General features: G+C 42.8%; 1 protein-coding gene across 1 annotated transcript in view; it reads right to left on the reverse strand.

The window, feature by feature from the left end:
• Window positions 1–16,053, reverse strand: part of RHEB (Ras homolog, mTORC1 binding) — a 172,618-nt gene that overhangs the window by 19,344 nt on the left and 137,221 nt on the right. The window contains exon 7 of the mRNA XM_069211096.1: window positions 11,915–11,996. Within this exon, the coding sequence (XP_069067197.1) occupies window positions 11,915–11,996 (82 nt within the window). The remainder of the gene's footprint in view (window positions 1–11,914; window positions 11,997–16,053) is intronic.

Raw genomic sequence — 16,053 nt, forward strand, 5'->3', positions numbered from 1 at the left:
AGGTCTAGGATTGGTCTCAGCGTTTTGTCCTTCTTTGGTATCAGAAAGTACAGTGAGTAAACTCCTGTGTTTATTTGTGTGTTTGGCACTAATTCAATTGCATTCTTTTGCAATAGTGCCTGCACTTCTATCTCCAGGAGATTGGAATGGTGTGTTGTCAAATTTTGTGCTTTTGGTGGTATGTTTGGAGGGAATTGTAGAAATTCTATGCAATAACCATGTTGGATAATTGCTAGAACCCAAGTGTCTGTAGTGATTTCCTCCCATGCTTTGTAATAATGACTTATTCTTCCCCCCACTGGTGTTGTGTGGAGGGGGTAAGTGACATGTGAGTCACTGTTTAGTAGTAGGGGTTTTGGGGCTCTGAAATCTTCCTCTATTCCTAGGGAATTGCCCTCCTCTATATTGTCCCCGAAAACCTCCTCTATACTGTCCCTGGTAACTGGACGGTGTTGCTTGTGAGGTGCTGGCTTGTGTGCTCTGACCCCGAAACCCCCCTCGAAAGGGTGTTTTACGGAATGTGCTGTAATTCCCTCTGCTCTGCGGGGAGTAGAGTGCGCCCATGGCTTTGGCAGTGTCCGTATCTTTTTTGAGTTTCTCAATCGCTGTGTCCACTTCTGGACCGAACAGTTCTTTTTCGTTAAAAGGCATATTGAGAACTGCTTGTTGAATCTCTGGTTTAAATCCAGACGTTCGAAGCCATGCATGCCTTCTGATAGTTACAGATGTATTAATTGTCCGTGCAGCTGTATCTGCAGCGTCCATGGAGGAGCGGATCTGGTTGTTGGAAATGGTCTGTCCCTCCTCAACCACTTGTTTTGCCCTATTTTGTAAGTCCTTGGGCAGATGTTCAATGAGATGTTGCATCTCGTCCCAGTGGGCTCTGTCATAGCGCGCAAGTAGTGCCTGGGAGTTCGCGATGCGCCACTGGTTTGCAGCTTGTGCTGCGACTCTCTTACCAGCTGCATCGAACTTGCGGCTTTCTTTATCTGGGGGTGGTGCATCTCCAGATGTGTGGGAGTTGGCCCTTTTCCTAGCTGCTACTACAACGACAGAGTCTGGTGGCAGCTGTGTAGTGATGAAAATTGGGTCTGTAGGAGGCGCCTTATACTTTTTTTCCACCCTTGGTGTGATTGCCCTACTTTTGACCGGCTCCTTAAAGATTTCTTTTGCGTGCCGGAGCATACCAGGGAGCATAGGCAGGCTTTGGTATGAGCTGTGGGTGGAGGAGAGTGTGTTGAATAAAAAATCATCTTCGACCTGTTCTGAGTGGAGGCTTACGTTGTGAAATTGTGCTGCTCTAGCCACCACTTGAGAATACGCGGTGCTGTCCTCTGGTGGAGATGGCTTCGTAGGGTATGCCTCCGGACTGTTATCCGACACTGGGGCGTCGTATAGGTCCCATGCGTCTTGATCTTGGTCACCCTGGCTTATGGTGGTGTGAGCTGGGGAGTGTGATGGAGTTTGTGCTGGTGAGACGTTAATCACGGGCGGAGGAGAGGGTGGTGGGGTAACTCTTTTCACCACTTTTGGTTGTGGTGTCTGTTCAGTTTGGAACTCCAACCTTCTCTTTCTTCTAATGGGGGGAAGGATGCTTATTTTTCCTGTCCCCTGCTGTAGGAAAATACGCTTTTGCGTATGGTCCACATCAGTTGATTGTAGCTCTTCCTCAAACCTATGCTTTTGCATTTGGGAGGTCAGCGAGTGCTCTTCTGTATAAGAGCCTGAAGCTGGGTCGCTTGCAGTTTGTTTCGGCACCGAAACCCTGTCTGCGTGTTTTTTCGGCTCCGAGGTGACTTTTTTTCTTTTTCGGGGCCGAAACCTCTCGGCGTCGATCTTCTTCGGTGCCGCTGTCTCGGCGTCGAGCCGTGTCCACACCGGCCTCTCGGTGTCGAGGCTTGTCTCCAGCACTTTCTCGGTCCCGAGAAGGCTGCGTGCCGGTGTCTCGACCGGAGTCGGACGATCTCGGCACTGTTTGGGCCTTTTTCGGTGCCGAGGGTCGGTCACCGAATTTATGGGTGGAGCCATGGCCTGATGGCAGTGGCGTCCCCTGGGCCTTGTAAATCTTCCTCTGTGTGGTTTTCGACGTCTTACTCACGGTTTGTGTATCGTCGAATCCTTCGGAGTCTGAGTCTTGGATCGAGAAGGTACCTTCCTCTCCTTGTTCCTCGTACTCTCGGTGGGCTGTCGGCGCGGACGCCATCTGAAGTCTTCTGGCTCGACGGTCTCGGAGTGTTTTTCGGGACCGGAACGCATGACAGGCCTCACAGGTGTCTTCACTGTGCTCAGGTGACAGGCACAGGTTACAGACCAAGTGCTGGTCTGTATAGGGGTATTTATTGTGGCATTTGGGGCAGAAACGGAACGGGGTCCGTTCCATCGGCGTTCTTCAGCACGCGGTCGGGCCGACCAGGCCCGACGGGGGATCGAAAAACTACCCCGAAGGGCACCGGAGCTCTTCGATCTTCGATGCGGTGTTGAATCTAACTACGCCGATCCCGAACGCAACAATACCGACGAAAGTCTTCCGAAATTAGCTATCTTTCCGTTCCGAAACTCGGAGCGACAGGAACACGTCCGAACCCGATGGCGGAAAAAAAACAATCGAAGATGGAGTCGACGCCCATGCGCAATGGAGACAAAAGGAGGAGTCACTCGGTCCCGTGACTCGAAAGACTTCTTCGAAGAAAAACAACTTGTAACACTCCGGCCCAACACCAGATGGCGAGCTATTGCAAAACATGCGTATCTACAGCGACAGATGCCATCGAACTAGAACTACGTTCAGGTGTTAGTCTGGGGAAGGAGCCCTTCCTGGAGGAAAACTGTGACTAGTTCTTTTATGAACTGTTTGATGATTCTGCAACGGCAGAAAGAGAGAAAATGTGATGAGCATCTATATCTTGATATTGCAAGACATTCCTTAACGGACGCATGTACCAACAGTGACTGAGCTATTGAGAGGAGCCAGGGTAGTTATGTGCCAGATTATGCAAGTAAAGGATGTAGGTTTGATTTCTGGCACCATATGCAGAAATCTTTCCATTATCGTTTATATATCTTTATTGTGGCTTAGGCCATGACTTGGAAAGAATACATCTCCAGTCTTGAGGAATATTGAGATCTCTGAATTCATGGAATTTAGGAACCATGCACACAAGAGAGGTCGAGTCAGGATGAGAACCTGGCCTTAGTTCATCACCGAAAGTTTACAAGATGTTAGTAGGTGAATGTGGTTGTATTCCGATAGCAGGAGAAGCTCTGTGATTCAATCCTGCATGGGCTTCCAGGATGAGACAACACTGCTCCGCTTTTCTCTTGCTGAGGACCTTTGGTATTAAAAAAGGTAAAGCGGGGGGAGGAGGGGGGGAACTTAGGCAGAGATCTCAGACCATCTGTCGAAAGACATTCCTCCACGATCCTGGATGTGGATGTCAACTTGTATAGAACAGCCATTTGCAGTTTTCGTTTGTTGCAAAGAGATCTAGAGCCAGTTTGCCCCCACAGCGAGAAATCATTCTTAGAGCAGACTGATCCATTCGTGGAGGCTGTTTCCAGTTCTGCTTAGCATGTCTGCTAAGAGATTTCTAGTCCTGGGAATATGGGCCTAAAGAGTTATTCTTTGTGTTGTTAGCCAGCTCCAGATTTCCTGATCTTCTTTGGATATCACCGGTAATCTTGTGCCACTTTGTTAATTCACATATTTCATGCTGGTGCTATTGTCCGTGCAAACTAACACTGAAGACTCTGCTATAATTGGCAGGAAAGCCTGGAGACTGAGTAGATGACTTTGAGCTCCAGGCGACTGATGTATATGTGTATCTGCAGCAGAGACCACTTTCCTTGATTTCGCAGGTTCTGCCCCAGCTCTCCAGGGAAGCACCAGTACTCATTACAAAGTTCGGTATTTGAGGTAAGAAACTAAGGGCCAGATGTATCATCACGCCCACTGCGATTCGGTAATAGCGATTTTTAAGAAATCGCTATTACCGACTTGCAAAGGGCCATGTATCACATTTGCGAATCGGTAATAGCGATTTCTTAAAAAATTGCAAATGCTATTACCGAATCGCAAATTGCGATACCGGCCCCATTCGCAGCTATGGGCCTGTTGGCCCATAGCTGCAAAATTTTTGCATTTCCAAAATTGCGATTTCTGCAGAAATCGCAATTTTGGAAATGCAAAAGGCCAGGGTGCTGGGGGCCTAAGGCCCCCCTCTCCTGCACCCCAATTATTATTATTTTTTTTTAACATGTAAGGTACACACATGCCAAAAGGGCATGTGTGCTTTACATGTTAAATTTAAAAATGCAGTTTTACTGCATTTTTTAATTTTGCACCAGGTTGCCACCTGGTTGCATTTCATGGTATTTTGCAAGTGCAAAATGACATTTTTGGAAAAAATCGCAATTTGCGATTTTTTCCAGCATAGCCTTGCGACCTGGAAATTGCAAATCGCAAATTGCAACTCGCAATTTCCAGGTCGCAACGCAAGAAATCGCAAATTTAGCGAGTTCTTATTTGTGGTCTGCGAATGCATTTCATGCATCGCAGACCACTGTTTTGCACTCGCAAACGGCCGAATTTACCGATTCGCACCGTTTGCGAGTGCAAAACGTTTTGATACATCTGGCCCCAAGATCCCGACAGATGGGAGGTCTGGAACCACCAGGCTACAGCTTTCATCAAACCTGTGTGAAATTCACCAGGCCTTTGAATGATTATTTTGTTTGAATCAATTGCTTTTGTAGCTGTTCCTATAAGGCTTTCATTTTCAGGCATGCAATAGGGATTATACTGATCGCGGACTAAAAATAATGCCCAAAAGCTAATTGAACAGATACAGTGATTTTTTTTCCTTTCCAAAGCCAGTTCATAGAGTCTTCATTGCTTGTCTTGGGATAGAAAGTCTTTGTCTTGTATCAGTGTACCGGCAAAGGAACAGAATCTTCTTGAAGGAGGATCTTTGATAATACACAAGGAGACCTAGTTTGTGAACCACCTTTAGGCAAGCCTCTGTAGCCTTGGACGTTTGAAATGCTGTTGGTGCTTTTATCAACCAGTTGTCAAAGTAGGAGAATACGTGATGACCATCCTTCCTGAAAAAAAAAAAAAAAAAAAATTCAGACAAATGGGAGAACTTTGATATGTAGTTGGGAATGGGGAAGTATGAATCCTGTAAATTCAGAGCTGTCCTGTGGCGTCAGAAAGAGTGACCAAGTAAAAGGATTGTTTCTGGAAATACTGGTTTAATTTCCACAGGTCTATGATGGATTGCCACTCCTCTGTTATCGTGCCTATGAAGAGAACGAGACTAGTAGCCCGTTCCTTGCTGAGACTGTGGTTAGCATATCTAGCACTCTCTTCTGAAGCAGATGGAGATGTGGTGGGCACCCTCATTTTGGTGGAGTAATGGGAGGAATCTGGATGAACTCTAACAACTAACTAAATGTGATGAGATCCAGGACTTATATGTCCGATGTTATTTTCCGCCATAGATGACAACATTTTGGAATTATTTTTCCCACAGGACGGCGTAAACAGTACCAGAACGTTGTCACAGGAGGTAAGCTAGCCTAAGAGCTACTTAGAGGGTTGGTAAGTCTGATACCTCTGGTATCCTCCTAGATACGGATAAGTGTCTCTTTCGCGGGTCACTGTAAAACTATGTTTCTTTCAAAATTGTAATGTGCCAAATAATCTTGTGTTGTCAGTCAGTCTTGACTGATTGCAAGGCACAGTCAACGTGCTTGCCAAACAGTGCGTCGGCATGGTAAGGTAAAAATATTAGATATATTTGCACCTCAGATTCTAAATGTTGAGGCCATGAACCAACCTTGGTCATGAAGGACCACTGACCCTACCAGTTGTGGGAATCCTATTGAAGCTACATCCATAGCGCGATCTATTCTGTCTGATCTGGATGTTTTGCCCCCGCCTCCTCCCTTGTAGAATCTTTATTTTGTCCTTTTTGTCTTCCATATTTGGTGGTTATACCTACCCCCATATTGACAGTGAATTGGCAGCCCGTACCGTAGCCCCAGACATAGTTAAGAACCTTCCTTGTTGGTTAGGCGGGGTTATGAGTGACCGGGTTTTCCATGATTTTAACTCCTTCTGGATATATCAACAATTGGAATAGGTCCCACAGCTTTTTTATTTAAAATCATAAAGAAAAACATACAGATTGCTTGCCTGCTAGTGGAAGTTGGAAGCGTTTGGCTGCTTGTTCCCAAAGGGTATGGAAACCACCAAAAACCATCTGGTGGGGGGGGGAATCGACCAGTTGTGGGTGTAACATGCCATGAAGATCTAGTACTAGAGTTAAATGGACCTGACCCATGCTTTGAAGTTGGAAACCGATCTAAGTGGTGAAATTGCTCCACATGGTGCCTCTCCATAAATTGCTGACTGTCGTAGACTTGCTCATATTAGTCCCCTTAATTCTTGACATTAAGTTTTTCTGGATTATGTGAGTTTTGTTCTTGTTGACGATTATGTATTTCGTAGTCGTTTGTATTGTCATCGAGAACGTCAATGACGAGGCAGATGTCGACTACTAGGTTGATGTTGACAATGTTTGTCGTAGAGGAGACTGTAGGAGAGGATGCTGTCACAGACGAGGCCGATGTAGATGATGCAGTTGTAGACAAGGCCTTCGTAGACAACCATTGTAGATGAGGCCGTTGTAGACGACCATTGTCAACGACTGTCACAGATGAGGCCGTTGTAGACTATGTGCCATCAAAGACGAGGCTGTCATAGGTGATGCAATAATAGACAGTTATGGTTGTCAACGTTGTCATCATAAATGTTAACGATTTTGATGGCAGTTTTGCTGTAGACGCCCCATTGTCAGGTAATGAGGATCTGCATGATTAAGTGTCAGGGTTGAAGAGGGTATTGAGGTTCTGACTCCGAGGACGTTTTTTTCCAATTTTAGCTCTTTGGGACATACTTAAGAAGGCTCATGGTATGTCTTTATGGCTTTTATGAGCACCTTTTGGGAGCCTTGGCGTGACCTCTCCCTTTGACCTCTCCTGTGAGGTGAAGAAACTCACTGTCATCATAAGTGACAGATTTACTTTACTGTAGTCCCAATAATAGCCTCATCTCTCAGAACGTGAGGTTTTGAGGAGAAGGTTAAACATTTTAAAGTCCTTTACTTTGTTTTCTGCTACTCTGACATATTAGTGTCAGGGTCTGTGAAATGAAACATGAAATATAATTTTGGATGATCCAAAAAGTAATAGTTAAAGAAACTGAGCAGAGCTCAGGAAGACTGCCTTCACACAACGTGCACTAGAAAATCTGAGTGGTCAGCCCCTGTTGGGAGCATTCTAGAGGGTGCTGTTGCCTGATCGATTATAGCTCAAGTTTGGTCCTTTGTTAAAAAGGACATAGGTAGGCTACTAAACTGACTTTTTCATTGCCATTAAAGCCTACAGTAGTGATATATACTGCTTTATTATGGTACCAAGGGACTCCCACTTTAACGACGGGGAATGAGTCATGCATGTGAATCTATGGAAGAGCCAATACTGGAGATTTAGAATAATTAGTGAGTTCCCACTTGAACGAAGGTCTGCAGACTGAAGGAACACCTAACTAAAAGACGCCAAATGGCAGCCATTTGGCTTTTAAACCAGGATACAATTTTGTTAACTATTCTGAGGCTTTAATAGCATTACTTCAGGTCCAGAATGCACAAGTCTTCTAGCGGTCTCTTCCATGAAGCAGGCTGACAGGATTTTCCCTCTCCTGGTATACCTTCCACTGCATTACTGTTATACCCCGCATCCAGGGAGCTCTTGGGCTACAACGCATTGCTGCCCAAAAAAGCTGTTGCACTTGCCACTTACATGGAGCTTGCATATGTGCTCTCTTTATTCAGTGGACCATGTTTAAGAGAAACAGCATGCATCTGTCTGGCTGCAATGACAGTTATAGAAACCAGATGATCCAATCTAGAGAGAGATCTTTCTCAGATGTTTGCATTTCTATTTTAAAATAATAGATTTTTATGGACTTTTCAGATTCATACAATACAAAAAGGTCCTCTCTGGCATTCCCCCTTCACTCCCTTATCGTATAAAAGGAAATATATAGGTATACATTCTTCAATGCTTAGATGAACAGCATCTTCAGTTACATATTATACGATTATACAGGAATGCCCCCCATCTCCCATGCTCCTTTGGCTTCTCCACTCCAGATATTAATAGCCCTATGTTCTTACCAGTTGGACCAAATCTTGGGATGCTTATTTGGGAAAAGACTGGATACATAAACATGCTGTTAAAGGAGCATGCAGTGGTCTAGTCATTTAGCCAATGACTTAAGAGATGGATGAGCAACATTTCTCCATTCTCTGTCGATGTTTCTCTTAGCCACCAAGAGCCCCATTTGAAGGCAGGCCATTTTATATCTATTTGAACCAAGGTCTTCGGTGATGTGTAGTAACATGAGTTTGGATTCATGGTTTGTCGAGAAGCGCTCCACTTTTCTGAAGGTCGACAGCACTCCACACAGTAGTACTCGAGTACAAGACATGACCATATGGTGTAGAGAAAACCTCCCATTTGTATCTTGCAACTAAGGCAGTAATCTGTTTGGAGCCTATTTAATTGGACAGTCAGGATTCTAGGGGGCTATATTCAGGAAGTTCAGTCAAATTCTTGACATACGAATGAATAGCATGTTGGAGTTGAAGATAGCAAAACAACTGTTACCTGCGCAGTTCAAGTGAGAACTGTAGTTCCTTAAAGGAAACCACATAACTGCCTCAGTAATATCGCCTGATGTAGAAATTCCAATCCTGTTCCATCCTCTGCTCTTGGTGGGGGCCATGCATGAAGGTGTGATGTCCCTAGAAGGATTCAGAGTGTCCCTAGTGAGTTATCCATACCAGCCAAAGCCTCTGCTTGTCGCAGACCAAAGTTCCAATACCTGCCTTACTGCCTTGGGAAGTTGCTGTGGGATACTGGCCCATATATGTAATGGAAGTCTACCCCCCACCCTTACCCCCCCGTGGCCCACCTTTCTGTGGCAAAGGTGGAGTCTGATTGTGGAAACTACACCCAGTAGTAGATCACCAGAGGATTGTAGTTCTTAGTTAGGCTAAGTAGTTACACTGTAACTTTAAAGGTACTTTGAAGAAAAAAAAAAAAGGAACGTTGACTTAGTAGTAATAAAAAAAAAAGAAGAAAAAAAAAAGGTGCAGTGCTTTAATAGTAAGTGGGTGCTCTGAGCTGAGGGGCAGTCAGAAGACTATTAGATGTTGGTAGTTCCTTCGCCAACGTTACTTACAGGTATTTGGATAATCAACTAGAGACGTTCTACATGGAGTCAACATGCGAGTATGGCTGTTTATCTGTAGTCATGGAAGTACCCATTAGTGTCACTATCGGAGGTGGGGTAGGCCTGACATTCATCATGAATTTATGGCATCTTGCATGAGGATGGATCAGGTACCTGCCCATTTCCTGAAGTGCATATTCATCAGATGATTATATATATATATATATATATATATATATATATATATATATATATATATATATATATATATATATATATATATGGTTACCACGCTGAAGTACGGTATCATGCCTAATTCCTTTTAGAGGTAGTGGACTTCCTGTGATGGCTCTCAGGTAGTATAATCACGAGAGAGGTTCCTAATGAGTCTGAAGCACTGCTAGAAGTCAGTCTCAACCGCTAGAGTTTTCTGTCTTGAAGGAGATGAAGCATGTAAGGTTTCCAAGGTGGAAAGAACACTTCTTAATATGCTTTCTGGCACTTCAACTTCTAAGGAAGAGTCTATGGAGAACAAATATGTCCTCCATGCGCCATATTGCATTTTCTTTGACAATCTTTATGGTGAGACGGTTCCAGGAGTAGCTACCTTCATGTGGAAGCTTGAATGCCTAATTGTAACAGTGAAATTTTACTTCTAAGTAATGTAATATGCTATATTATTTGTAGAGAACAATGTACAGCCTCCTGGTGCTCGAGGGCACAGAACATTGGTGAACAGCTAGAAAAGGAGTGGAGTGAGTGCGAGAGCGAGAAAAGATCTACTGATTAGGAAGTCAAGCTTTTAACACATGCCTGAAATGCAGAAGCTTTTGTTTAGCCCAAGAGGTGAGGGGTAAAGTATTACAGTATTTAGCAGTTGAGACGGAGAAGGCCCTGACGATGAACGAATCTGAACAATCTTGTTAGATCTAGCAGTTATAGATTGGCAAACCTACAGACGCAAAAGTGGCAATGAAGAGGGACTGTGGGAGATAAAAATTATGGTGATTTGGGGTTGTGTTTACGTATTATGGGCATGGCTTTAATGATGACTCTAGAGTGAATCAGCAGGCAAACATGGACTGGAGAATGAGGGTAATGTGAGCTTCGAGTCTGTCACTACACTAGTTGGTAGATTCCAAAAGAGTTGATGGGAACAAACAAGCTAATCAGGACTGCAAAATAGATTGAAATGTCGTAGTTTAATCAGGACTGGATGAGTGCATTTATCACAGTGATCTGCAGTTTGTCTCAAAGACTGGCATGATTGTTGTTGGGATCTTGACGTGGATGGAGCAGATTTCGTCCACTTTACCAATATGGGCTTCTAGTGCAGAGGATAAGAGGGGAATGGAGCAGCAGCTCCATACTGGAGGCTGAACGCCTGTTGGTTAAAGGAGCCTCTTACCCACATTCCTCAGACTTCTGTTACCCCTCCTTTTAGGTGCCTTGGCACTCCAAATTTCTGGTCTGCCACAGAGGCACATCGTCTCTGCATTCTTACATGTCCTAAGTGATATTGTTTGGCAAAAAAACACACAAAAAAACAATCACACTCGAGATGTGCAAACTTGAAAAGCTCACTGCAGGTTTATTTTTTGCCTTCTTCTCGAAGGAGGCGTCTGTAAAATGCTGAAGACAGTCACAGAAATAAGCCAGGAACAATGAAGGACAACACTACCAATTAAATACTAGAGTGCAAAAAAAGATTTAGAATGACTATCCTACCAAACAAGACAAAAATAGAATAGCCTATGGCTCAGAAATCCTCACAACAGGATGTGGAAAAAATGAAGTGAATGCTAGTGCAGGGCATGATGGGGTTACTGGCTCCCTAAAAGGAACAGTGCCACTTTTAAGTAGATTCTTGTCCACCTGACTACATACTCCACCTTCTCTTTGTTCCACTTTATAACTGGTTTTTGAAAGGCTGTTTTTCACTACCGGCATTTTTGATTTTAAGGTTAATTGGTCTCTTTTTAAAAAAACTAAACAGGAAATTCATCCAATAGGTAGCCTGCATGTTTTTTTTATTTCTGCATCCTCTTGAAGAGGTTATGAGCATATTTGAAAGACATATTGTGAGCACGGCCAGGCGTATTCAGTGTTTATGACAATTAATAAAGATTTTCCAAGAGAGAGAACTGAGGGAGAGAGACAAAAAGTACATCTGTGGTCTAGTTACAGTCACCTGTTGAGAGTTTTAAAACCCTTTGTAATTGGCATGATCTAGCACATAACAGCAACTACATGGAAAGTCAGGTGACCAATAACAGGCATGCAGCAGAAGCACAACTAATGTAAATCGTGTAGGGTATGTCCTATGAGCAAGGATTGATATGTGCAAACCTGCTGCTGGAAAGGCAGTGTTTAAATGTCCTGTAATCCTATGTATCTAATCTCTGGTGGTAAAAATACACAACATTCCTAGTGAAATAGTAATCATATATGTTTCAAATTTTAACCCACTTTAAAAACAAGTAGAATTTCTGGCTCAAAATTAAACTTAATGTGGTTAGCAAAGAAATGTTCACTTTCCTGTTTGGCACTTCTCAACAAAGAAACAGAAGTAAAAATATGTTCATTTACTAGACATTTAATATCTTTGAGTACCTGATTCTCTTTAGCAGACGATTCCAAAAAAGCAGCATTCCATGACTCTGCCACAGCTTTTCCTTCCTCATAGCTGATTACCCTAGAGTTGAAAGAAAATTAACACGCTTCTATAAAAGTTATAGAAGGAAATATCACTAGTAATGTTAGCTCTACATTGTAGGTATTTTCAACAAAGTAAAAAAATGTAGCATAGTCCAGCTTGTGAGTGGGAACCCCAGGCGGGAGCTGGGAGACCATGTTTCCATAAGAAAAGGATTTTTTGGTTTGCTAATCATTTTGGCACTGTCTGCAAGAATTTCCACAAAACTTTGCAAAGTCTCATCCACCACAGCTACTTCCTGGAAAGATTTAGGGTGATCCGTCAAGCAGAGGCCAGAAAAAGAGGGGGGGCAAACACATTTTCTCCATGCAATTTTCCATAGGAATACTGAACGATTCAGAAAAAAGGCTGAGAGAAATTACATCAAATTTGACTGAAAGCTACATCTGTACCCAGAAGGTGTACATTTTTGATTTGGTACAAATCTGTTCAGTTGCTTTTGGGTATATTTGAACATGTCACAAGCATTTTAATATGAGAGATCATAAGCAATGCATGTTTGGTGGGGTGGGGGGTGTTTCAAGTTATAGTTAGCTTGCTAAATTTTACTCGGCTAATTTCAGTGTTTTTTCTTACATTACCTTTAAAATTATTTCAAAACCTAAACACTAATTTAACGTTTGAATTTATGTCTACACACAAACACGCACATACACACACTCTACTGATGGCGGTAGGCACCCGTCTGTTGAACAGTTTGGTCACACCATGATAAGTTTTGGATAGACCAGCTGAAACAGCATTTTTGCTATGGAAAGCTACAGTACTGTAATTAAAACCAAACCACATAACATATTTAAAAGTAGGAACAACGGGTAGCGTGAAGTTGAAGTCCGCTTGGACGAAGACTTCTTCCTGTGCCTCTTCCCCGATTGTCCTGAGGACCTCGAGTGAGACAAAGAGGACTTGGGGCTCCTGGAGTGGTCCTGTGACCACCTCCTTGAACGGGACCAGGATCTGAGTTGCTGTGCCCGCCGGGCCACCATTAGCTTCAGGGACCACGCCCTCAAAGTTTTTGGAGCCATGGCCTGGCAGTAGAAACACGTCTTCGAGTCGTGGTCTCTGTCTAAGCACCAGAGATATACCTGGTGTGGATCAGTAACAGACATGGCGCGATGGCAGGCGCCACACAGCTTGAATCTTGTCTTGCTCAAGGTCATCCTCGCACAGACACAATAAATCTCAACCGAAAGGTCGGAAGAGTCTGGTCAAAAAAAGACAGAGGGTAACTCTGTTCCAGATCTGCTGATCTTTAACCGGCACACAAGGAAAAAGAACGGACGTACGCGTGCCTGGGTGGTGCTTTTATAGGTGACCGTGACATCGCAGATGACGCCATGCGGTGCTCGCAAGGGTATTGCTCTGCAATAGTTCCGGATTCCAAGCTGATGCCAGGAAATTCTAAGGTAAGGAATCTGCAGCTAGAAGTCTCTATCAGATATCACAACTTTGCAAGTACTGGGGAAATGTTTCACACATGATAGCACTAGTGAAAAACTTGGTACATGCTGATCAGGAAGGTGACTGGGAAATGCACGTGAGTACTGTGGAGTCACTGATTATTGTGTTTTGCGAATTCAATTGCATAATCTACCTGAGATATGGGTCCTGGTATCTGGAAAGAGTGGAGGAAAAACCATACGTCTACAGAAAATTCATCCAAAGGTACTTTGTGGTGCAAGAAAGAGAGAATGTTCAATGCTGTGGCTCCAGATATGAAACTGAAAACAGGCAATCCAGAAATCACAGAAAAGCTCCAAGGGAACTGTTGGTCAGTCATGTAAAAGTGAATATGTTGCTCAATGGCAGCTAGTTTACCATGAAGTCGTTTCTATTTGCAATGTTTTCAGAGAGATGACAAATTCAAAATTAATGGACCATTGTGAAACTGCTCCTCACCGTGAACATCTGGAAAAGAGAGGGGAATGTTTTAATAAACATGTTGACAGCCTTCTTCATTTCATGCAGCAGCAAGGAAACCCCTTTGAAATGACTGATCCTGTGCGACTACACAACTTTGTGACAAAACAATATGTGGATAACGATATAAAGACATGCCTACTAGATGACCTAGAACATGGACAAAATTATACGCAGAACTGAAGCAGGAGTGATGTGTACTGAAAGAGGAAAAGCTGTTTGACAGTCACTAAAGCTAAACTTTCAAACTTTAATTGCTATAGAAGGAGTTTTGTCAAACCAGCACACTAAAATACAGGTTACAAAAAAACAACTTTCGTAAGCACACAGAGATGGGTGTAGCAAAAGGAAGGGGTGAATTTATCAAGACATTATGTTGCATGAGCTTCTCCCAACAAAAATTATTTGATGGAGATGCTGCAGCCAAACCAGTGAAGCAAGGGCTTGAAAGAAATTTCATCTGAAGAATTTCAATTCGAAAAGGTGTCCTTGTTGAAAACTGCTGTTGTTGTGGACTATGCATCACAATTGCCAATGGTCAATATTTCATCCATGCAAAACTTTGGAGCGGTTGTTCAGACTGTTCTACAGATATCAAAGGCAGAGTCCACCTTGCAAGAACTGCACATCGTCTTTGGCAATTATCTTGAACTATCTGTCAAAGAATGTGACAGAACAAACAAATATCTACAAGTGGAATAATTGACCTTGCCTGCATCAAAAATGTAACACCTATAACCATGCAACTTGATAAATTCTGGTCATCAACATCAAACAAGATGAACTTGGAGATGTTAACTTGTCAAAACATTGCTGATACTTCAGTGAACACTGAATTTCCAATTACTGTAAGTGGAATGATTGTCAATGAGGAATTGGTGCCTGCAGAGATATAGTCAAAAGGTATGGGCCATTCTGATCAAGAACTTAACAGCAAATTGGAGGAAGCTGACTGACCTTTGTGTTGTGCTACATGTTGAGTAGGCTGTTTGAAATGGTTCCAATCGAGTCATTGTACTGTCAAATGACAGATATTATTGTGCTACTTAGATTTGTTGCAATGTACGTAAGTCAAGGATTGTCAGAGATATGGATATGTTATGGAACAGGCAAGAAGAAACACAATCCTGCTTCATATTCTGCACAAGAAACTTGACCCAAAGATGCCCAATGTTCTTATCAAAGCACATATGTTACGGGTGATGACCCAAAGAAAGAAATTGGAACAAAGCTTAGAGTTTTACAGATGAACCTCTGAAGTGTCTAAAAGGATTTGCTGGGTCAGAAGAATGTGACTTTAAAAACGTAGAAAAATACTTTGTGTGTGGAGAATGAGTTCTGTCACACATTTGACAATCTTCGTTACAGTGACTTCAAGAGATCAGTCCAGCTAAGTGACCTTCCACCGACGTCGTTCTGTGCGTGGACACATTAAAAGAGCGTTCTATTTGATCAGAATATGTGTAAATGTTTTAGATCATGCATATGTACAGAAAGATCCATGTGGATTTGGTTGGGAAGATTTTGATGGGGTGCTAAAACCTGCAAAATTTCTAAAGCCGCTACCCACAGAACTTACATGTGCTTGCAAAATCTGTGCTACACAAATATGTCCCTGTCGATACACTCTTGAACATTCTGAAATGTACCGAAAGTGAGTGTCGAAACAAATAAAGTGAACTATGAAAATGTAACTGAAACAGGAGTGATAAACATTTTTCTTTTTTTATTCAGATCATAAAATGTTTGGTGTATACATAAAAGGATTAAAAACTATTGTTGGTTTCATTTCTATATATGTCTCTTCTTCCTCTATTATAGCCGTCATTTTGGAAAATGGCAGAAGGGTTGCCCTGAAGAGTTAGCTTCTGTATCTGTAAGAGTACTTGATCCCCAAAACCTATGTTCTGACACCAATAAGAAATATATAGGGCTCTGGTTCCTGAAATATTACATCATCACTGCAATACATCCATCATTTTTAAAAATGTCATCCAGAAAAATCTGTCCCGGATCAGCAATGTCTATCCAAGATAAATTACTTCTCTAATGATCCAAAAACACAAATCAAAATGAAAATCTCTGGACACATTTTTTTTAATTTTATAGAGCTATA

The sequence above is a fragment of the Pleurodeles waltl genome, chromosome 10 (genome assembly GCF_031143425.1).
Source record: "Pleurodeles waltl isolate 20211129_DDA chromosome 10, aPleWal1.hap1.20221129, whole genome shotgun sequence".
Classification (NCBI taxonomy): domain Eukaryota; kingdom Metazoa; phylum Chordata; class Amphibia; order Caudata; family Salamandridae; genus Pleurodeles; species Pleurodeles waltl.